The 25,544-nt window shown below is 37.6% G+C and overlaps 1 protein-coding gene across 5 annotated transcripts in view; it reads right to left on the minus strand.

The window, feature by feature from the left end:
• DENND1B (DENN domain containing 1B) overlaps positions 1-10,682 on the minus strand; it is a 266,328-nt gene extending 255,646 nt beyond the window's left edge. For 4 of the 5 annotated variants that reach the window (XM_047704392.1, XM_047704388.1, XM_047704391.1 and 1 more), the window contains exons 1-2: positions 10,481-10,682; positions 8,268-8,332 (exon numbers count right to left, since the gene is read on the minus strand). In XM_047704392.1, coding sequence (XP_047560348.1) covers positions 8,268-8,332; positions 10,481-10,497 — 82 coding nt within the window. In that variant the 5' untranslated portion in view covers positions 10,498-10,682. Of the gene's footprint in view, positions 1-8,267; positions 8,333-10,480 lie in introns of those variants that run through there. The other variant, XM_047704390.1, reaches the window with a different exon arrangement.
• Between the last annotated feature and the right edge of the window lie 14,862 nt (positions 10,683-25,544).

Raw genomic sequence — 25,544 nt, forward strand, 5'->3', positions numbered from 1 at the left:
AAATCAAGTTCAAGACAATATAATTGCCACAAGACGGATATCAAAAGGATTACTCAGCAACTTCTTTTTATATCTTTTATTTCCATAGCTTCACTTTTACAAATTTCATCTGTTCTACAGTTGTTATACTTTAAGAGAAAAAATGAATTTAACAGTAATTATTAAGGTCTTAATACCCTTTACAATTTCTATTCCTTTTCTTTAAAAGCCGTTTCAGTACCTTGAAAATAGTGCTTCGACAGCTCAGTAAATCACACCTTAGATCAGACGCTGTTTTAGGCTGTGAGTAACCAAAACCAAACCCGAACAACCCCCTGCCAGGGCATATTACACTGCAGTAGAGAGTGCTTCTTAATCATTTTCATTAGATATAAATGTTTATACTAAAAGCAATATATCCTTTACTCTTATTCACACCAGATTTTGAATACGAAGTAAAACTCCAACCAACTTCAGAGAAATAACAGCCTGATATCCAACTGAGAGCTGACAAGATAGTATCTAATCGTCTCTCCCTCCACCACCTCAGGACATCCCTGACTCTCCCCTCTGCCCTCTCTCCCACTGTCCCCCATTCCCCTCACACAAAGCTGAGTTAGTGCCCTCTTCAGACTCAGTGCTACACACAGCAACCTCTTACATACCCTTCCTACACTATTACAATCACTGATTTGAAACTCCAAGAACGTCATCTTTTTAATTGCTTTTCATCTGTGTTTGACACTCAGAAGCATTCAATGAGTGAACAATAGAGGACTGAATATCTTATACGGTGTTTACATTCTTCTTCCCATTGTTACCTTTTGACGTCTACTAAAAATCAGTATCACAACAACTCTGGTCAAGCCTAGAATTAGCCAGAAATTTCCTAAATGGGTGACTTTTTTAAATTGCCGAGACAAATTTCAATGCTATTATAAAAGGATGACTATTGGATTTTAAAGGCAACAGTGTAATGGTTGAGTTCAGGCTCTAGAATCGACAAAACAGGCTCAAATACCAATCCCATCTGTTAGAGCTGTGTGACATAAGCAAGTTACTTAACCTTTCTGTGCTTCCATTTCCTCACCTGTATGGAAAGGTTTATAGCCCCTACTGCATATGGTTGTCATGAATATAAATTAGAAATAGAAACTCTGAGCACATTTACTGACATACTGTAAATACTAAATAGTTAATTTTTATTTCTATTTCTGTAAAACATTTAACTGGAAGCCAAATCAGAAAAAATAAATCAGTAAATAAGACTTTAAAACCATAATGCTATAGCTTTATTAATTGAAAGCTTATAACAAAAATATCTTAATGAAATTCACTGAATACATAAATACACTTACACACTTATTAAAGCTGTTAATCACAAACTATAAATGGAGTGTCAATACACATGGGGGAAGAAATGGTAAAAACCTCACTAGAAACTGACAGAGGCACATTTGATCTTTAGTTCAGAGATCTTTCCACTATAGCCAACCACATATTTTTAATTAATTCAACTTTACAAGGCTTTCTTTAAAATTAAAATGCTCCCTTGAGGGCTGTCTATCAGTTGTTCACACCTCACTGTGAATTACTTTAATCAGATAAATGCATTAAGTTTAACACCACCTACTTAAAGAAATTGTTATTGAAAAGTATCGAGAAGAGGGGTAGCTTTAAAACTAGTGTGCCTGCACGGGGAAGGCCTGTTTCACGCTGGTAGCAAACATCTCTATGCAGTCAGGGGCAGCACGAAGACAGTGGCACCTGCAGCACCTGGTGAGAGCACAGGGTTGTAGGACTTCTAAGGTCCATCAAAGCCAATTCCCCTCTACTAGGTTGTATTAGGGGCTCTTTAAGGAAACTTCCAGTTCTATTATTCCACTGTTCTCTTCTGCAATATGCTCTAAGACCCCAAGTGGTACCAACTTCCTAAATACCTCTAAAAAAAATCAACTGAAGAGCACTTTTGGCAGGTTCCCACAAAGCAAAAATGAATGAACCACTACAGAAATGGGAAACGACACCCTTTCCTACAAGTTAAAATTAAATCACTACCTGGAATAAATCAAATTATCCTTAATTTATATAAACTATGAGTCTATGTCCAAAATAAATACAACAACAGGAAAACCATTAAACTTAACAGTACAGAACACCACAGCATTTCAGGGCTTTCTTAAAGCTATCTCTAATGCTTTCTGGCTCAAGTGAAAAAAAAAAATCTTTAAAAAAATCTTGAAGCAAAAACTTTCTTCTAGTTTGTATAATATTACTTTAGTGTAAACCAAAGAGTCTGAAAGTAGAAAAAAATTTCTGAATGTTAAATATTAAAAAGTATTTCCAGTAAAGAAAGATTCTTTTGGGGTTGATTGAGAACATACTTCACACTTAACGCCCTTGATTTTTGTCGTTATTTTACATAAAACTATGGCTGCATGCTTAAAGTACCTCCAAAATGCCTATTGCTAATATTGTGTATATCTTTTAAAATGTATATTTTAAAAGGTAAATTATTGTCCTCTACCTTGTCAATCAAAAATAAAAATCTAGAGGAAAAGAAAGAGGGATATTCTTTGCACATAAGAAAATCCTCCAAATGAGAGAATATTATCAAAAGAATATCAGGAACATATTATCCTGAAGGTCAATGAAACAAGAATGTTCCAAGGAAAAAACCTGAACAAACTTGTGACGCTGTGGCCACACAGCAGAGCCCAAGCACCAGTCCAACAGCACACCACAGTGAAGAGGACAACAGCAGACGCTCCACCCCCCACAGGCAACGGTGGGAATCATCATTAAAAATTAAGAAGTGACCTTGGATTAAAGCGGCAAAACTAAAGCACATGTGAACAAATAAAAGCACTTAATGAGACAAGTCATAATCAAACTATTGAAATATAAACTCCGCAGCATCCCTATCAAAATGTTAATCAACAAACACTGGACGTTGACATTTGATTTGCTTCTTAGACGCGGGCGGCTATGTCAGGGAGCACATAATGTTCCAAAGCCAAATATAAAAGTTCAGCTATTCTTAACTATCTTCTTTATAAAGCCAAAATGACATATCTCAAAGGTATGGTTCTAAAGAACAACATTAAGTTTTGTTCCAGGTTAGCAAGGTTGAGAAAATTAAAGTTTCGTTTTCTTCAACAATCTATGATATAAAGCTAATACTTTCAGTGGTAATAACTCCAATTCATCCACGTGCATCTAGATTGAGAAGGACTCAGAAGGAGCTCTGCAAGGAACACACAGCTAGAGCAAGAACATGGTAACTGCATTTGACTCACAGATTTTTCTTCCATGTTAGGCAATATGTAAAGTCTCCTAAACCACTTAATCGTATGTATGATTCATCAATTCTACTTTCTAAACGTTAGGTTTTTTATTGGGTTTTTGCTATGTGTGGATGGGTACAAATAGGTTTGAAGGTAGACTCCAAAACATATATATACAGCAACTGTCCCAATAAATCTTGTGATGTGAGAAGGCAGCAAGTAGATGTGGGTCCTGAATGGAAAGAGTTTAAGCACAAACTATCCCTAAACAAACCCACTGGTCCAGATACATATCATATGGTCGCTTATTTCTATTGTCCCTACTCTTGTCATACCAGCGCACACTTCAGATCACTTCTATAACAAGCAGCTCTCAGTGAATTTATCTGATCATTTATTTGACCAGTAGCTGGCACTATGCTAGGTCCAAGTTCTGATTTAAGAAAAAAGTAAGAGGCAGTTGAGCTATTAACCTAGCTAACAATCAGAAAGGTAGGAACTTGATACTGGGTTGAATGGGTTTATAAAAGTGGAAAGTCAGTAACAAAGGAGGATTTGTTCTGAAGAGAAATTCTTCCACCTAAAGAGACAGGAATAAAGAAAACAAGACCTAATAAAGATGTGTTGAAAACTACGAATAAATAGCTAGGACAGTTAGAGCAAGGACTCACTTAAACATGGAGACATAAATCCTAAACATGAGAAGTAGTGAGTGCAGAAGGGGGATATCCTGAGACAGCATCAATAATCACAAGGAAAAAGTTCAGTAATTGTTTTGTGTGGAATTACCCTTGATTCATTAATTTCAGAAAAGAAACTGCATTCTTGTTTAAAATTACATATACCCGCACCACATATGGTTTAAACTCTAATATTTCCTCCCATGGTAATAATGCAGCCTATATTGAGCTGATTCGAGGTCTCTACACAATGAGAGACAATGGAGCAGACTTTTTAAATTGGATTAAATCTATTAAAAAGCAGCCGATTGGGGCACCTGGGTGGGTCAGTGGGTTGAGCCTCTGCCTTCAACTCAGGTCATGATCCCAGGGTCCTGGGATCGAGCCCCGCATTGGGATCTCTGCTCGGCGGGGAGCCTGCTTCCTCCTCCCTCTCTCTCTGCCTGCCTCTCCGCCTACGTGTGATCTCTGTCTGTCAAATAATAAATAAAATCTTGAAAAAAAAAAACCCAGCAGATTAAAATACAGACTCTGGAGCCAGACTACTCTGGGCAAGTTTCCTCATTTCTCAGTGCTAAGTTTCTTCACCTGCAAAATGAAGATAAACATTTCCCTCCCATAGGATGTCCGTGAGATTTAAAGTTAGTCCATGTACGACAGCTACAACTGAGCACAGCACAACCAGCACTACTACCACTTGAGGTAAGTCATCAACAAAATATAAAAGAGAAAGCTAGAGCGCCAAAGCCACTGCCTGAAAGAAAAACCTGAAGAGAAAGCATCGTCAACGTTGTATTGAGGACGGGTGACTTCTGAGTTCCCTGAAGTCCTGCACCACTTCAGGGAATGCAGGGACGGTGTGGTAACAATAACTTCTGCTGTTAGAACTGAGGAGATGCCATCACTACTGGCTCTACGCCACTGACTGCTGGGAAGCATGAAAGACAGCAAAGAGTGACAACAGCAATTCCTCGGAAATCTACCAGGGAGAGTATTAAGATCTAAATTTTGGCATTTCACTCTTGGATAGTTGCAGCAGAAGTTATTAGGGAAGTTGTCCTGCCAGGGAGACATCCGTGAATATATGGGCCAACCAGTCTGGCAGACACCATCAGAACTGGTTCCGCTAACAAAAGGGAATACGATAGGGAAACACAACCAACCACGCTCATGGCAATTTTTTCAATTCCTGAGGCCCTCCATATGAAACTACTTCTCAGTGTTCTAAAATGTGCTGTTTTTTAAAAAAAAAAAAGTACTGTCTTTGAAACAAGTCCAAATAACAATAGATCAAATGAAGATCACTCTTTTACCAGAGCTAGCTATATTGTTATATTTCAAAAACTAATACTATTTCAAAACACCAAGTAAAACTTAGGTAAATAATAATTTGTCTCTGGAGATATTTATGAAGTAAACTACACAAAATAAATGAATTTAGAACCTATTAGAAAATGAACAAGAGAAATATGCCAAATATCTAAATGTAATATCACCAATCTCAGCATAAACCAAATTTATCCTGAGTATGGTGTTTTCTATTGGATCAAACAGATAGTCTTCAAAAAATAAACCAGCGGGGCCCCTGGGTGGCTCAGTCAGTTAAGTGTCTGCCTTGGGCTCACGTCACGATCTCAAGGTCCTGGGATCAAGCCCTCTCCCTCTGCCTCCTTCACCCCAGCTCATGTGCACTCTCTCTGTCAAATAAATAAAATCTAAAAAAATAAAATATAAACCAATATTCTAAGAAATGCAGAGAACATTTTAATTGATTTCCCAACGCCTATTCCTTGCCAGTTGTTTAATAATAATCTGTCATAATAATCTCACCATTCACCCATCTACCACTACCCCACCAATGATTATTTTAGGAATGTGTAGGTTCATGCCAACTTTGGCCACTGGGATCCAATGTTCTGGAAGATTCTGGGGAAAGAAATTTTCTGGATTTAAGCAGAGTGCCATGAAAAGCCACTGTCTCTCACCCCCAAGGTCATTAAAGAGAAAGCAGAGTTCTAACTTCTCTTAACCACCATCCCATAACCACAGGAATCTAAATCTTCCAGTGATACCAATTACTGTGAGTGGCAGAGCTGAGATGCAGAAAGAACCTGGATCTTTGATGATTTGCTTCTAAACTTCCTCTTATATAAACTACTAAGTTCCCTCATTACTTAAATTGGTTTTATATTTGTACCCCAAAACATTCTAATATACACATTTTGTTTTCCTGGTTTATTACTATATAAAAATGTCACCCATATTCATGCGAATGTTAGCAAAAACAAAAAACAAAAAACTATCCTACTTTAAACAAATGGATACACATATCAGGTTTGTTTGTAATAAATAAATAGGTTTTATTGACAGTTAAATAGGAATATTCAGTAACTCTCTTCAATAATTTCTGGACTATTTCCCTTTAACATTTATCAATAAAGTAGAAAATTAATAAAAACATTTAGAAACATTAAAGTCTCAATTTGAAGCTCAAAAAGGTATAATTTTTTAGACTCTAAAATATTAGTCATATTTATACTATTTAAGTCATAACTAAAAGAAGAAAAGTTGTTAATGCTTTTCATACAGTTGACTTTAGCTTTACTAAAAATCTTTCGAATTTGCTGCCTGTGAGTCATATTGATGGAATACATGGGTAGAATGGATTAATTGCAACCTACAGGGAGGCTGAAGTGTTTATTTTAACCATTTGTCATATTTCCAACTTCACTGTGCTGGATAAACTATTAAAATACACAAAAAGATGTTTCTAATGAGTAGTGATTTAAACAATAACAAAAGCAAAAAGGCAAGAAAGAAAGAAAAGAAGGGCACAAGAAGAAGATAAAAAACTGGAATAACTAGTTCCTAAGGACAAAGGGAGGAAGGAAGGAGTAAAACACTCACAAGTCTTTATGGAAAGGTCACGCACGATCTGACACATGCACAGATCAGGTGTTATGTAAGATAGATTGATCCCTGTATCAAAATCACTTTAGCATGCATTTAAAATTACAAAGAAATCGTATTTTCTAAAGTAATTTAGCCTATTTTACAAACACGTCGGGTGAACATTAATTCACCCACCTTCGCTAACGTTATGGTATAGGTTATTCTGAAGACTAATTCACCATAAATACACTAAAAAATAGATTTAAATTTGAGCTGAAAAAATATATATATCCATTTGAGTCTTCAAAGAAAACTTGGTTGTGCCTGGAAAGAATAGACAGACCAACTTTAATACATATAGGACAACAAAAGATAACCTTTTTAATTGGAAAAAGCTCCCTACAACCTAGGATCAATCTCTGCCTGGAGACAAACCTGATCACAGCTACAGTTCAAACAGGCCAAAAATACAGCAGGCAGGGCCAGTGGAGTCAGGAACATGTGTGACTTCCTACCTAAAATTAGCCAGGCCCATTTCACCACAAGCTGGGTTGGGCTTCTCTATTTTAAGGTGTGCAGCTCCAAATTGCTTAAGAGCATATAATTGCTGGTCTGTTTCTGGAGCTAAGAGTGTCAGCAGACTTTCCACCAAGTCTTTAGAATGGACAACTGGTCTCTACAAAATCCCACACTTAATCACCATGTTATCTAGCATCTAAGTACACTGCAAGTGAAATCACACACTGGAAAACATTACACACAAGGACACATCAAAAAGGAAATAAACAAGAAGAGACAGTCCTTATTCCTTTCCACCACACCACCCCTTGATGCATACATATTGTATATGACAAAAGTGGAGGGGAAACTGACAAAAGTGTCCTTGTCTTTTCAGGAAATTATATAGAACTGGCAGGTGAAACCCTTCCAAATGATGTCACACCATTATTTACCTCTCTCTGAAAGTGCTTTGCTACTGGAGTAAATCCAAAAGAAGGGGCTACTCAGTCTGCATTCTGCATTCTGGAAACATTAGAGGGAACTGGTGTGTCTTCCATGTACTGGCAAGAGATTTTCACTAATGTTTAAAAAAGGAGCTAAGTTTTCAAAGACAAATGAAAGAAAATGAAAAGGTGTGCCCTACTACCAAAACTAATGATCACTCTATCAACAAATGATAAAGCTGAGTTCTAAGTTATATGGCCTCAATGTACACATGAAATTTAAGCCGCATAGATGACATTCATGGTTTCTACAACCTCATGGCAAAAACCTAGCATCTACTTTATTATAGTACCTTCAGACACTAGATGCAGAATATACATTTAGTACCATTATTATCCTGATACTATCATGTTCTAGCAATCTACAACACTAACACTTGTTTTGATAGACTCAGTTATTTTAAGAATGAACAAAACACACATACCTTCATTTTCAGAGGCATGACATTTCACTTTCAATACCAAGTCAAAGGTTCTTTCTGGATTTTCCCTAAAAGAAAAAGAATTTTGTTTTATTTATTTCCTATGACAAAAAAGCATCTCTGCAGAGTGTATGTTTTCTTAACTCAAAAAACTAATCATCTTTTTGTTGTAATGTATTCTATGTAACTATACAAGCACAATGTAGAAAATAAGTTTTTTTTTTTCCCCAGTACAGTAATGTAAGAGACTTAGGAGTTCTGAGACCTGGGGCAAACATTTAACCTCTGAGCCTGATTTCTTGTCTATAAAGTGCCTCCTCACTCACATCAAAGAATAGTTCTGAGGATTGTAAATCAACAAATTTATGTGGAAGTACTTTATAAAATATTAAGTGCTATATAAATGTAAAGCATTGACTTTACCTTACTGAATCAAAATTGGAAAGCCAGTATGCTCCTAAATATTTCTACCTTTTCCTGCCAACAAAGCTGGCCAGCAGGTTCTCAGGTTTCCTCCCCACCCACCACCCACCCCAGGCTTTTTTTTTTAAAGGACCTGAAGTGTAAGTTTAAATGATGAATACCTGGTTCCACCTGCCACGTTCTAGACCACCATAAAACAGTTATAATGCTCCTAAATTTGACACTTTGCATATGCTTCTCTTGAAATAAAGTAGCGCACTGTACATAAACTCTAAGGCTAACACCACCACCACCAACAAACACCAACAAAACCCTGGTTTTATGTCAATTTAGAGTAATTAGAAATAGACATCTACCTTAATATTTGATTTTCCCACTAGGAACAGTAAGATTGCTTTGCTTCATTCAGAAGTTATCCACTTCTTTGTTAACTTCTCACACATTCAACCAATTCATTGGTTTAATTTCAAAAAGCAAACTGAAATCTACTGAGACACATTTTCTTTAACCGTTCTGTTTTAATCTCTTTCTGCTAGAAGATAAGAGATGGAGCAAAATCTGATACCACAATGCCCACATGACCAAAGTGTTAATCTATCTGTTATTCCTGTTGAAGGAGAACTTAGCGTCTTTGTACATTAGCTGTTTTAAATATGCACTTCCTTTAATAAAGTAATGCCAGTTTTGGCTTCCAAATAAACATTCATTTTTCTAAATTTATTACAAGAATCTAGAATCACAGGAAGTGGCAAGCTATATAAATTAATTTGCAAATATACAGTTCCTCAGCCAACCCACTATTAACTTATTTCAATGGAAATAATATGCATTTAGGTGACCTCCTCCCTCATAGTCCAATTAATGTCAAAAACTATACTTTTTAAAACACTTACGCAGCCCCCCCATGTCAAACCCTGAAGAAAATAATTCTAAATCACATAATTTTCCCATTTTCCTAATATTTATTTAGAATCTCTTAGGTGTAAAACTTAAATAGTGATCCAATTATACTGTGAAATTTTACAAGCCTTTCACACTAATACAAAATATGTAGTATTCATTATTTTAAATGGGGGGGGTGGCGGTGTGAATAGGGAGTAAGGGAAGAAATTCTTTGCAATGTAAGTTTCAGGAAAAAAATAAATAAATAAACATAAACCTAATACCTCTAAGACCCAAAACAAAATCACCACACTTAATCAAATTGCTTTTTTACATAATTAATCTCCCGATGAAAAATATCCACTGATGCAGACACAAATACACTATCTAATGGGATACCATTTTGCAAGCACCATGCATATACCCAGTGCCTATGTAAACACCTATGCGAGGCCAATTTAATTTTATAAGAAAAATTGGAAGAAAACATCTGGGAAACTGATAACCATGATTAAAATGAAATGGTTATTTTCACGTTAGGGAAATACAGTAAATAATAACCGCTTAACCTCAGCGCTGACGCCCTCCCGGACACCAGCAAGACACAGACAACCGACAGTCACGTCTGCCACACTCCGGGAGGAACAAGAAACCCACAGCGGGTGGTGGCAGGAGCCGCCAGGCCTCCTCCACTACCTAGAGATGCGGGCGTCGCCGCGGCGCTGCCGGCCGCTCCCGGAGGAGCGGCGCCCACCCCGCCGGGCCGGGGACGCGGGGCCGGGCAGGCTTTGCGGCCTAGCGCTGTCCCGCCAGCCGGCCTCGCACGGGGGGCCGGGCCAAAGTCGCCGTCTGGGGGGCCGGCCGCCGCGGGACGCCACCGCCCTTCCCGCGCGCCCGCGACCCCCACTCACTTGGTTCTGCAGTCCATGGTTACATGTCGGTGTGGGGCTGTCCGTCCCGCCCCCGCGCCGGCCTGAGAGCCCACTGTCCCGCGCTGGGAGGGTCGCGCCGCCCGCGCCCACGCCGGCCGCCCCGCGGGGAAGGAGGCTACTCACAGCGGCGGCGGTGGCGGCGGGCCCATGTCGGCGGCGCCCCCAGCGCTTCCCCGCCTCCCACCCCACCCCCCAGAGCCTTTTTGTGACAGCAGCAGCAACAGCGGAGGCGCGGCCGCCGCCCCCGTCTTCGCCGGCCGCCGCCCCCGCCGCCTCCGAAGCTGGGGCCTCTCTGTTCCTGCGACCGGGGCCGCCCGCAGCGGCTCCTGCACCTTCTGCAAACCAGGAAGTCGCCGGGAGGGGGGAAGGGGCGCTCGGGGGCGCGCCCGGCGGCCTCACCTGGGCCGCGCGGCCCGCGGGCCGTAGCCTGAGGAGGAGACTGGGCGGGGTCCTCGCGCCCACAGTGCCCAGAGGGTTGAGGGGAGCGCAAGCCCGAATGGCCCATGTACCGCTTTGTAACTGAGCCAGAAACGCAAGGTGCCCCCTGTGTCCTCAGCCCTGGACCAGCCGACTTCCTTTCTGGGTCCAGTCCAGGCTCCAGGGTTACAACCCACCCAGAAAGCAACGTAATTGAAATAGTACCTCGATTTGCAGTTTTCCACACCATATATACACACGGAATTGGATCACCAATTAATAGGTATTGTTTGCTAGAACCTTCGTCGTTTGGGGGCGTTTCATTTCGCTTCAGACTGCACCTTGGAGCTCAAGTTGAATCTCCTGGCTCCTGCCTCACTCCAGCTGTGGCCTGCTCACTGCTCTCTGAAATCCAGAGCTGCCCCCCTCTTGATTCAGGAATGTTCAGACATGTGCACCTGCTAAATAGCCTTGTCTAGTAGCAAAATGGTAGTGCTCCATTTGCCTGCACATATGGAAGCCAGACGTTCTTATACCAAAGGACCGCAGCACGCCAAAGACCTAGTAGAACAGCAGTCTAGGGGCTCTGGGAGGGCACAGCTGAGGGTGACAGAGGCCAAAATAAAAAGCTAAAATTTACAGGGCACTAAAGTACCTGTTAAGCAGGTTATATGTATTGTCACAGTATTTACCATAACTCTATGTGATAGATACTTGCGTCAGCATTTTATAGATGAAGAAACAGGCCAAGCTAATCCAGTAGGTGCTAGCAAAGCTGGATTTCAGAACAGGTCTACTTGATGCTGATAGTTACTTCTGCCACGTACTGCCTTGTCGTGGTCTGCTGCCTTTTATTTAGGATCTACCGAGAAGAGATGTAGAAAAAGTCTTACGGTGCACATTTAAAAGATAGTCCAAGACTGGACAATTGCACAGAGATCTTCTGGAGAAGACTTCTCCTGCTAACGTTAGCACCCTTGACACATGGCCACAGTGTTTTTCATCCATATAGGGGTTGCTTCAGACTTTATTCATGCAAAAGTAAAGATGATGAGAGGAAACCAAATATGGTATGAATAGAGTATGAGTCATGAGACCTGAAAGTCATACAGGGAGTCTTGGGAATTAAATAAAGAATTCAGAAGCAAATACCTAACATTAAATTCAGTTACGCAGATCTGAAACATTCTTGCCAAAGGTAGGTGCTACTTGGTCAACAAAATGAAATATATTTTGTAGACACAGGCCTGATGGTCAAAAATAAGGTCAGGACAGAATAGGGAAACAAAAATATTAGATTTAAGCATGATGTGCTGTCATAGCTTGACTTGGGGTGAGACACTTCAGTTTCTCAGTTCCTACATTTCTTAAATGGGAATTATTACTTGTATATCACATGAACAATGTGATATTCAAGTTAAAAAGTACTACACACTGGTGTGCTCTTTTAAGAAATTGTTCTGTGGATTTCAGTTTCACAATTAGGCAGTCTGTACCACATAATTTTTTTTCCCAAATGAAGCTTCTTTCCACCTAAGTACTTAACATAGTACAAAGCCTTGAAAAAAATTCTGTAATAAAAACCACTTCTGCTCCAAGTGTTGCTAAATTTTTCAAACTTCTCCTTTCCTTATAATTAATTCTTTTCCCAAGAAAAGGAAACTTACCTGGGATGCCTACATCAGGAATTTGTTAGTGGTTAAGAAATATTTATACAATTGCTTTCCCTATCCATTTGTTGTCATACCCCTGCATAATAGAAAATGTTATTTTTTTAAATTTATCTTAAGTATATGAAGGGAAAACACTGCATATGCACGCATAAACCAAATCTCTTTAAACCAGCTCTTAGGCTGACCATGATGAGGAGATATATTTATCTATTTTGAAATTACTGAAGTAAAAGAGATAGGAAAACAGATAGACACAATTTGAATGATTTATTAAAAATTACTAAAAAAGGACATTTTTATACACTTATATTGGTGATATGTTTAATGAAGCCAGTAGTATAATTTTAGCAATGCTTATTTCATATGGAACTTCTGATATGACTGATTGAGAAGTGTGCAAAGGGCAAGGCTTCAAGTTGGTATTATATCTTTACAAGATCATATTTCAGCAATATTTCCTACTTGACAATTGATACTAACATTTCTCGGGACCACAGTAGTCAAAGAACATGGCCTATGTTCTCACCAAAAAACATAGAACTATATGCCAAAGAACTATAAACTGTTAGTCTTTTTCAATGTTTTAAACTCATTTTAATTTTTGACATGTGTTTATAACGAGTGTATGTTCAGCAGGTCTTGGGCAAGGTGTTCTAAAAATATGTCCTTGATCAGAACTTGCCTATGGTTTTGCCATAGCTTGCTTGCCCCAAATTGCAGTTCTCTGCTATTCCCAAATAAACCCATTTTTGTTGGAAAAATAAGTGACAGTTTTATTTTTAAGGTTAACATTACTCTGGTGATCAGAAGTGGGATCTAGAGAAGACCCTCAGCAGGTCTGAGGCTGGTGAGAAAATAGATACCACAGAGTCAACCGGGCCCATTGCTTTTTTGCCAACCCTGGAGTTTGAGGGTAAGTTTTTTCCTGGATTTAGAGCTCTGCTTTCTTTGTGTTTGAGCTCTCCGGGCTTTATTCAGGTTCTATTTTTAAGGCCTATCCTTTCTGAGAGTACTTGTTTGTTCTTTGGTCTGACTCCTTTTCAGAAGCAGATTGTTTTTAGTGGAATGTGCCTGTTGGAAGTGTGTTGGCCTTCGACCCAATTCCTTTTCAGAACCAGACTGTTCTTGGTGGAACTGTGATGGCCTCCAGTTTGAGTCCTTCTGGAACCAGAATATTCCTATTGAAACTCTGCTGTTTAGGAATTTTGCTCATTCCACTCATCAAATTGCTTTGAGAGTAGTGGGTCCCCCCACTACTGGGACTCTAGTGGTTTTAGTTTTTAAAACTATGGTACCTCTCCAGTGCATTTCCAAACTAAATGAATCAACTTAACCAAAAGTAATTTAGAACTTTAGTGGCCATGATGGGGAACTTCAATCTCCCCAAACCTACTTGTTTTTCTTTACATTAAAAAGCTGCAGCTCCTAAGAAAAATAGGAAAACAAACAAACAAAAGGCCTTGATCAAGTATTATGATTGTTATTGATGTTTTCTATTACTCTGATTGTGTTATTGATATCTTCTATTAGTATTATTGTGTTATTGATATCTTCTATTACTGAATTTGCATCTGCTTAACAAGTCCTTCATGGGAGAGATGACTTAAAATTTCTTAATGTGATGACAGATTTGTCAATCTCATAGTTCTATTTTTGCTTTATGTGGTTGGGGCCTGTGTTATCATATGCACAGAGGTTTATAATTATTTTATTTGCCTGGCAAATTTATCATTATGTTGTGACTTTTTTTGATTCTAGTAATCCTTTTGCCTTAGCATTTAAATGGCTTTCCTCTGATTAGTATTTGTCTAGTATTGGTATAACTCTTTCCACTCTATTGCATTAAAATTTTCTAAATCATTACATTTCAGATTATCTAATTAGTGTTAATTTTGACTTTTAGTCTGGTCTAATAATTTTTGACTCTTAGATCAAACATTTAGACATTGCATGTTTTATAATTGCTGATATATTTCAATTTATTTCTGCCTTCTAATGTTGTGCTCTCCATTTGTTTTCTTCTGATCTATGTTTTTTTTTTTTTTCTTTCACCATTGCCTTCTTTAGGATTATTGGCAGTTTGTCTTTATGTTGCCACTTCTCCTCCTAGATTTAGTTTGGAAGTTATATACTCTATTCCTATTTATTTAGTGGTTATCCTAGGAATTTTAACAGGTAAATTTTAATTGATTAAATTCATAATTTATCAATTCATCAGCCTTCTCCCAGGCAGCACAAGAACCTTTAAAACCCTTTAAAATTAACTTTCATCGGTTCTGGAAAATTCTGAACTCCATTCTTTCTCCCTTTTCCTTCTGGGACTCTTACTATACACACATTCTCATTTACACTCTATGTCTCTTAACATTTCTTTCATAGGTTTTTGCTTGTTTGTTTGTTTTTTTCCCAATCTTCTGAGGCTGACTTCTGGATAATTTTGCAGATATCTTTCTGTTTCATTACTTCTTTCTCTGGCTGTTAAATCTTCTGTTAAAGCTATCCATTTAGGTTTTAATGTGTATTATTTTCATTTCTAAAGTTCTGTTTGGTTATTTTAAATCTTCTTTCTCTTCATTCATATTTTAAGCGTCTCCTTAATTTCTTAAGATATATTTAACATACATATTTTCAATCTTTTTTCTGATAATTCCAGTATCTGAAGCATTTGTGAGTCTGATTCTACTATCTGACTTTCTTCTGCTGGTTTTTCTTTATAGTCTCTTGGTTTTTTTCTGATTGGTGATTTCTTTTTATGTTACCTGATCCTTGAAGTTTTATATGTGGAGATGTAATGAGTTCTGAAGAGAGGAGTTTTCTGGAAAGAATATTCATTTACTGTTGGTAGATGTCTGGGGGGTGTCACTACCAGTCAGGGCCCTTTCATACTAAATTCTTAACTGGAAATTTTTCAAACCACTCACGTGAGAGCTGACTTATAGTTATGAATCCTTGAAGATTCTGCCCCTCCGTGTCCAGTTCTGCTCCAGTGTTTTGACACAATTGGTTTTGGTTGAATCCCATTGGAATGTGAGGTTATGAGGGTATCCTATTGAACTTCCTGCATTAGGAAGCTCCTCAAGCCCCATGACTATAATAACAGGTGCCCAAGCTCATCTAGCTTAACCAATACCTTCAAGATGAACAGTGGCTCTGATGGCTACTTTTACTTATTCCCAACCTGTACCCCTCACACACACCACCACCAAGTATTCCTTATTTCCTTGACTACTCTTGAATGCATTTAGTAATTTTTAGAGTATTTAATTCTAAATTTTTAATTAATGTCAGTAGAAGTTTTGATGAAACATCACAATTGCCTAGTTTTCAATATACCATCATATAAAAGTTACTAGTAAGAACTTTTTTTCTACCTAATAATATCCAACTTGCTTAAGCCATACCCAAATAGTCCCTGAATAGTATATTTTTATGTACTAATGGTATGGGGGGAATCTAAGTTCAATGCCTTTAGTGAGATACATGTCCTTCCCAATGTACTGGGATAACCATAAAGGTAACTCCTGGTCCGCTAACCCTCATCCATTTGTACAATATATCCATGTGGAAATTTGCCTTAGACATAAATGAAGAGTCACTAATACCCAGGAGTGCCTGCCCTGATAGCTCCTTCCCTTTATGGAGTGTGGAAAGAGAAACAATATTGTAAACTTTAGAATGGTATTTTTTATATAATACTGTTAATAATTCTTCAACTACAATAAAACTTACCGAGACTCATGGACTATGAGCCTCACCAATTTATATCAAGGATTTGAGTTCCAAATAATTAACTTAGAAATAAACTTTTGGACATATTCCCTCATGAGTTACAGTCAGTGTATATCCAAGTCAGACATTCCATAGAATCTAACTCTGTATTGTCTCCTATTAATGTTCTTAGGTGAAATTTATTAATAGTATATATAGATAGATAGATGTCACCTTTATATGAAGTAATAAGTCAAATTTTCTTGAAGTACTTAGAAGACAATCTTGAAAATATTTTAACAGTAACTGCCTTTTCGTATCAACTGAGGGAGTGTTGTTAAGAACATTCTCCAAAAATATTATTCTTTTTATACTTAACAGCAACATTATGAATTTGAATCTGCAGATGAAGTTCTACTTCAAAATGGCATTTGAAGTACTTTTCAATAGAGAGATGGTAGAAGAGAATATTTGGGAACAATACCTTCCCAGAAAGTATGCTTCCCCTTTTCTGTCACAACTCATGGCCTATGAAGTTAGCATTCAGTGTTAATTTGAAAGCTAATGCTAAAAAAAAAAAAAAAAAAAAAAAAAGTGTCTTCCAGTTTTGGAGATAAAAAGACTCAGATTATCCTTAGCATCTTTATTAGCAAATCTGGACATATCCAAATATTTATAAAATTCAAGTAGGAAATGATAATGGTTTCTTTTTTTTTTCTTTTTTAAAGATTTTATTTATTTATTTATTTGACAGAGAGAGATCACAAGCAGGCAGAGAGGCAGGCAGAGAGAGAGGAGGAAGCAGGCTCCCTGCTGAGCAGAGAGCCCGATGCGGCGCTCGATCCCAGGACTCTGAGATCATGACCTGAGCCGAAGGCAGCGGCTTAACCCACTGAGCCACCCAGGTGCCCCTGATAATGGTTTCTTTTGCTGCTAAACTTTTAGTGAAAAAGGCAGTAAAATTCTCAAAAATAATACAGCAAAGATACTCTCTTTCCCCTGTATTTCAGGTGATTTGCCCAAAATTATATAATCAAATTCTCTTACCTCTGACCAGCTTCTGCTAGTTCATCTTTATCTTTATCTTGACATCTGCCAGACATTGGAAAACTTTAAATAGTCTTTGAAGTTAAGAAAAAAGAATACTTGAAGCAGAGTATCACCAACAGACTGTAATCAGAGGAGACAAATTTTCTTCATGGACAGTTTGAGGAGCCTCACTTGGGTGACAAGAAACAGAGTAATGTTTTTGTAACCCTGTGGCAATGCCTGGGAAAGAATCTCCTAGCCCCACCCACCAGACATTCCACATAAATAAAAACATCTTTACTATATGGCAATTCCACTCACACCCATTTAATAGTCTCAAGAGAATGTGTAATCACATCCAGTGATCCACAACATTAGAATTTACTGGAAGGAAGCATATGAAGGCATCTTACATGACATTGATAGTCCAACAAAATCAATAACCCCTAAAACTAACCCTAATCCTAATATAAATTGAGAAATGATCAAAACAAATTCCTATAAAAAGAAAAAAAAAAACACATTCTTGTATGCCAATTTCTACTTTCCTGAGATATAAGAAAATAACTAGGTAAATATTACAGGTACTTAAATCTGATTGATTCTGGGGGTGGCGGGGAGGGGGAGAAAAACATTACATGCCAGCACAGAATTCAGTCAAATAACAGGTTAAAAGGCACAATTCCATAGCAGAAGATCCTTAGAATGAAGCAGAGATTCAAAAGCAGAGGTCAAAATATTTGACCACCCCCCCCTTTTTTTTATTATTGCAAACAAGGTCAAGCTAAAAAATAAACAAGGACTGAGAGGTCTCCCGGCCTTCAGAAGTGTGGGATGTCATCTTATCTCTCTGCTGTTGTCTCTGTCTCTGATGTCAGACCCAAGACATGGACAAGTATTTGCTAAGAAAACCTCTGCTTGTCATCTTTTCTGGGAAAGAAGGAGCAGCAGAATGAAACTGATAAAGACTTCTTAGTGTGTTGGGAATTTGCTTGCTTTGTAAGAAGGCCTCAGTCTTACTCATGTATTTTTCATTCAGTATGCACAAATGCAATTAGTGTCCTCTGCCAACCAGGATAGCTGAACTTGGGTGGAGTGGGATGGAAGCATCTGGACCCATGACTAAGCCTGATAGTCTGCTTGTGACTTAATGGGACATCACCATGTGGACCACTCTTTCTGTCTCCTATACAGCCACTCCTTGGGTCTTCCCTTTACTTCCCTTCAGGTTAAATTATGGATCAGGAACATATGACATTAGAATGTGCACTGTGTGTAGTAGTTACAGTGTGTTCTCACTGTAGTTACTTTAAGAAAACTACCAAATAGGAGCTACTAATTTCTACTCAGTGATGACATAAGACCATTGATCACCATGCAACAAATTTATTTCCTCATTTTTTTTCTTTAACACAAGCACGTTGCTCTTTCTCTTAAAATAAGCAGGTATGAATTCTTAAATAATATATGCACAAATTCATGGGGAGAGGCCTAATGTTAGAATTGGAGGGAAGGCTTTAAATCAAAAGGCTTACTGTTGAGTTAACTCAATTCGCTACAATTTGCTACAGCAAGCCAGCTGACAAAAGTACTTCCAGTTTGTGAAAGAGAAAAAAAATGGCTTAACATTTGAGTCACTGCATCATTTCACACACAAAGATGTCATGTATGTACCAGAAAGACAAGCCTTACCACATTTGCATGTATCCTTTTATAGTTGTTGTGATTTTGCCAAGTGCTTTATGATCATTTTTTATTAGCTAGGGCTCTCAACAGTCATGTGAGGTATAGATTAGTAGGTAAAACAGGTACTATGCATGGTGAAGCAGGAAGTGAACTCCCTAGAGACATTTTATTCCAAGAACGCCTGTGTGGAAGAATGCACTTTCCCGTTTGCCGGAGGCACCAGGAAATAAAGTTGGTCTGCAAAATACTACTGAGCCATTTTAAAAAGCCATTTTCTTCACAAAGCACATATATATCTCTTCTCTCTCTCTGCCTCTTTCTCACACTCTCTCTTGCTCTCTCACTCTTGTTCTCTCTCACTCACTCACTTGCTCAACAAAAGTAAGCAAGGTTCAATTGGGTTTCTATTTCAATTCAAAAGTATTACCATATGGCATCTCCCTCATCAACATCTTTACCGAAATTACAAGTGGTCTTAAATATTTCTGAAGTCATACATTTTATTTAAACATCGTTTGTACAAATTGCAGGAAAAGCAAAAGCACTTACACAAAAAACTGAAAGTTATATAAAACTAAAAGAAACTAAAAAACTAGTTGTTCCTTCCTCATTTTATAAACAATGAAAGCTAAAGTTGAAAGAAACTTTATTAATGTAATTAGTCCATAGACAAATTGTATCTCTGAGGAAAGATAGTCTGGAAATTGGATTTTCTGGTTCTCAAAGATGAAAAAGCAAAACTAAAGTATAATTTTCTCCGAACATTCATAAAAATAGAAATTAGGCCTTATATTATGATTCTTGGTATTTTATGTCATATATTTGTGAAATTAATCTCCATTTGCCATAGAGTTTTTAACCTATTACATTAAAATCACATATTAGGAAAAAATTATACAGTAGGAACTTTTTTAATACAAGGTGGGGACCTAGGGAAAGAAGAGGCCAATGAATGTAAACTGTCTACACAGTCAGGCTGCATGTTATAGGAAATGAATGCTGGAAACAGCTACCTGGGTAGATCTAAATTAGCAATTACATTATGATAGGTTCAATCACAAAGTGTTCAAATATTATCAACTATTGTGTAACTGTTGCGTCCCTTCTGGCTCCAGGCTATGCTATCTTCTGCAGTATAGTTTCTTATTGTCCTGTCCAGACTTTCCCTCTTCCTTTCAATGAACAAAGCCTCCAAAGACACTGTCCTTTTGCTTCAAACTTGTACTTTTCCTGCATTTCTAGAAAACTCTGTGTCTTGGCTCCCAAACTTCCTTAGTTGGAGTACCTGATAATATTCTCTAGCTCGTCATAACTAGTACTCACTACTCTTTGGAGAGGTTCAGTTTCTTTGCCCAAGAATTCCTATCCCGTGATCCTTCACTATTACCATCAAATATTCAGAAAGACACTAAAGTTCTGGGGACATGTTTTCTGTCCATCTATAAATAGAGATGACTGACATACTGAGAGCCCAATGATAGGTTAAAATTTTCTGACTCAGGTTATCAGCTGCATTGTCTCCTCTGAGCTTGCTTTAATGATTCATTGCCCGTGAAGATCCTATGCAAAGTGAAAAATAAAGACCTATTATTTTGGTAATATGTACCAAAAAGTTTAAGTACATAGCAAGAAAAAGCATCCATAAACTTAACAAAGAAAAGAAAAGAGCTTATCCTTGCACTCACCAGGAAGGTACTGAAATGCTCTCTGGTTGCCTCACATTCTGTGACACTGATTCAGGGTTCTGTAGGAAGAGTCTGACAGTTTAATGAGGACAGGACAGGTTCCATAGAATCACTGAAGTGGCTTTTAAGAGCCCCCCCAACATATCCTGAAACCAGACCTTGAGCCCTGTGACCGTATGGGTAGAAGACCCCTCACTCTACTGGATGCACTTGGTTACAAACAATTCCTGCAAGAAAGCCAGAGTAGATTAGAACTCAGTTTCTGTTGACTTACTTTGTCCTATGTTATCCAGTCAGACTTACACCATGTGCTAATTAATGTATTAGGACCAAAGCTTCTTGGGCTGATATTCTCCATGTTGTTTGTTTGGCAAGCATAGAATTAAGTTTAAGTGGTAAGTTTAAAAACACAATATTAATTGCTACCAAAATTTAAGGCATTTTACAAAAGAGTCCAGTCATCAAAGAAAGAGAGCAGCAATAATTTCAACTTCACTATATCTCTGTTCCCACATTTTAGTGAGGGAATTCAAAGCACAAAAATAAAGTGATGAAATGTCAAGAAGTCTTTAATGACAAGTTTAGCTATTCCCATGTACCTCAACACCATATTACACTGCATGGACCTCTTGAAATCCTTCTCAGGAAAGGCCATCATATAAATTCAATTTTATCTCCCAAACTTAATCACTCTGGAATCTAAATATATTTAAACCTGGTCCTTTTAGGACCAAATTACTGGTGTCTCTAATTTCCCAGGATACCCAGAATGTATTAACCAGAAAGTTTGAAAAGAAAGAGTATGAAAGAGTAAGGATGTGATGTCATGAGGGAACAGGAGTGGCAGTTAATAATATGTACATCACTACTCTTAGTGAGAACTTTCAAGCACATTGCAATGAGATTTTGATTTCAAGATACTTGTAGAGAAATGAACAGAATATTTCTTGTGATGCAAGTGCTTTATTCTATGGTTTATAGGGGTTTAAATATTTTTCTCATGTCTTTTTTCTTCTCTTTTCATAAAGAAATATAATAAGAGTCAGTTTCAATTTACTACTGTTCCCCAATGTGATTTTCAGTAATGCTCCATTTTAGTCCAAAAAAATGTCACAAGCTTATATGAAAAATTATGTAGTCTTCTTGAGTATAGTTGCCTATTTTTTGAGAACTAAAAAAGAAAAAGAAGGAAAGAGGAAAAATACGTACCAAGAGATTTAGAATATATTTTGAATATATTTTTCATTTCATCCTCGTAATCACTAAGTGAATCCAACTGTTTCTCCCTCTCTTATGGATTAGACTCAGAAGGATAACTTTCCCAAAGATATATAAGTAAGCTTTAAACCCAAGTCTCTTCTTAAGCCATCATAGCATAGGATTTTACTAGGTGAAATCAGAGTTAGAATAAATAAGCCAGTCAGATAGTAGCAAAAATTAAGAAATAAATTACTTACATTCCTAAAAACTAACCAGCATTCTATTAGCTGTCCTGCCAAGGTGCCTGCTTATGTAGAGTCATGGGACTCCCAAATCATGCTAGCCACAGCTCTAGCCAGCCAGCAAAAGTCATCAAGTATATATAGTCTACATAAGGGACAACCATATACAAGACCATGTCTCCAAGTTTAGGAAAAGTAGCTGTTCCACCCAATCCATAGAAACAAGTGCAGAAAGTCAAGCAAAATGGGAAGACAAAGGAATATGCCTCAAAAGAAAGAACAAGACAAAACATCAGAAAAAGAACTAAATGAAATGAAAATACCAATATGCCTGATAAAGAGTTTAAATTAATGATCATATTGCTCACCAAGCTGGAGAGAAGAGTAGAAGAACTCAGTGAGACCTTCAATAAAGAGATATACAAAAAATGAAACAATAACTGAAATTTAAAAAATATGTCAGAGAGAATAAACAGTTTGGCAAATGCAGAACAACAGATTAGAGATCTGGAAGACAGGGTAAACAATAAAAAGAAATAAAAATTAAAAGCTAAACAATAAAAAGAAAAGAATGTTTAAAACTGTGGAAAGGTTTGTTTAAAACTGTGGAAAGGTTAAGGGCTTTCTTAGACAACATCAAGTGAACAAACATTGGCATTATAGGGATTCCAGAAGAAGAAGAAGAGGAAGAAGAATAAAGGAGGAGGAGGGGGAGGGGGAGGAAGAGGAGGAGGGGAAGGAGGAGGAGGAGGAATAGAGAGGGAAACAAAGAGATAAAGAGGCAGAAAACATTTTTGAAGAAATAATAGCTGAAAACTTCCCTAACTTAGGAATGGAAATAGACACACAGGTTTAAGAAGCACAGAATTTCAAATAAGATGAACCCAAGGAGGTCTACACTATGATACATAATTAAAATATCAAAGGCTAGGGGTGCCTGGGTGTTCAGTCAGTTAAGCATCTAACTCTCGATTTCGGCTCAGGTCATGATCTCAGGGTCATGAGATCAAAGCCTACACATGAGATCAAAGCCTACATCTCAGCACTGTGCATAGAGCCTGCTTAAGATTCTCTCTCCCTCTGCTCCACCTCCCCCCCAACTCTTTCTCTTGGTCTAAAAAATAAATAAATAAATAAAAATAAAACAAAATGTCAAAGATTAAAGATAAAGAGAGAATTTTTTTTTAAGATTTTATTTATTTATTCGACAGACAGAGATCACAAGTAGGCAGAGAGGCAGGCAGAGAAAGAGGAGGAAGCAGGCTCCCTGCTGAGCAGAGAGCCCGATGTGGGGCTCGATCCCAGGACCCTGGGATCATGACCTGAGCCGAAGGCAGAGGCTTTAACCCACTGAGCCACCCAGACGCCCCTAAAGAGAGAATTTTAAAAGCAGGAAGAGAGAGACAAATAGTTACCTACAATGGAAACCCTATAAGACTGTCAGCTGATTTTTCAGTAGAAACTTTGCAGGCCAGAAAAGTGCTGAAAGGAAAAAACCTACAACCAAGAATAGTTTACCCAGCAGGATTATCATTCAGATTTAAAGGAAGGATAGCATTTCCTAGACAAACAGAAATTAAAGCAGTTTATCACCCCTAAAGCAAACTTACAAAAAATGTTAATGGGACTTCTTTAAGTGGAAAAGAAATAGCCATAATTAGACATAAGGAATTATGAATAAAAAGATGTAAAATATGGCAAGATATTCATGAAATGTGGGGGAGGGAGTAAGAAAAGGAAGTTTTCTTTTAGAATGGTTTGAATTTAAGTGACTATCAAATTAACATACACTGCTCTATATTTAGAATGTTATATGTGAACCTCATGTAAAGGTAACCACAAAACTTACAATGGAATAATAAAAACAATGTACTGCTCCCACAAAAATAGACACATAGCTTAATAGAACAGAATAGAAAGTCCAGAAATAAACCCACACTTATGTGGTCAATTAATCTACAATAAAGGAAGCAAGAATTTATAATGGAGAAAACAAAAGTCTCCTCAATAAAATGCTGCTGGGAAAACTGGATAGCAACATGCAAAAGAATGAACTGCTTCAACTTTCCAACACCATATGCAAAACTTAAAAATCAACTCAAAATGGACTAAAGATCTAAATGTGAAACCTAAAACCGTAAAAATCCTAGAAGAGAACATAGGCAGGAATTTCTCTGACATCAGGCACAGAAACATTTTTCTAGATATGTCTCCTGAGGCAAGGGAAACAAAAGCAAAAATAAACTATTGGGACTACGTCAAAATAAGAAGCTTTTGCACAGCAAAGAAAACGATCAACAGGACCAAAAAGGCAACCTACTGAGTGGGAGAAAATATTGTTAATGATATATCTGATAAGGGGTTAGTATCCAAAATATATAAAAAACATATACAACTCAACACTAAAACAAACACCTGATGAAAAAATGGGCAGAGTACCTGAGTAGACATTTTTCCAAAGAAGATACACAGATAGCCTGCAGACACATGAAAAGATGCTTACTATCACTAATCATCAGGGAAATGCAAATCAAAACCACAATGAAATATTACCGTACACCTGTCAGGATGGCTAATACCAAAACAACGAGAAAGAACAAGTGTTGACAAGGACGTGGGAAAAAAGGGAACCCTCATACACTGTTGTTGAGAATGTAAATTGGTACAGACATTATGGATAACAGTATGGAGATTCTTCAAAAAATTAAAAATAGAAATACCATATGATCCAGTAATGCCACTACTGGATATTTGCCCAAAGAAAATGAAAACACTAATTCAAAAAGATATATGTACCCCTATTTTTATTGAAGCAGTATTTACAATTGCCAAGATATGGAAGTGACCTAAATGCCCATAGATGAATGGATAAAGAAGATGTGGTATGTGTGTGTGCGTGTGTGTGTGTGTGTGCGTGTGTGTGTGTGTGTGTGTGAGAGAGAGAGAGAGAGACAGATAGAGAGAGAGATGGAATATCACTCAGCCATAAAAAAGCATGTGATCATGCCATTTTCAACATGGATAGAACTAAAGGATATTATGCTAAGTGAAATACATCAGGCTGAGACAGACAAATAACATTTGATTTTATTCATATGTGGAATCTAAAAAAAAACAAATGAATATGCAGACAAACAAAAAAGTGGAATCAGACTTATAAATACAGAGAACAAACTGATGATTCCCAGAGGGGAGGGGGATGCAGGGACAGGAAAAATGGATGAAGGGAAGTGGGAGATTCAGGTTACCAGTTATGGAATGAATAAGTCATAGGAATAAGAGGCACAACAAAGTCAAAGATACTGTAATAGTGATGTATGGTAACAAATGGTAGCTACACTTGTGGTGAGCATAGCATAAGGTACAGAGAAATTGAACCACTATGTTGTATACCTGAAACCAA

This window comes from Lutra lutra, chromosome 15 (genome assembly GCF_902655055.1).
Source record: "Lutra lutra chromosome 15, mLutLut1.2, whole genome shotgun sequence".
Taxonomy (NCBI): domain Eukaryota; kingdom Metazoa; phylum Chordata; class Mammalia; order Carnivora; family Mustelidae; genus Lutra; species Lutra lutra.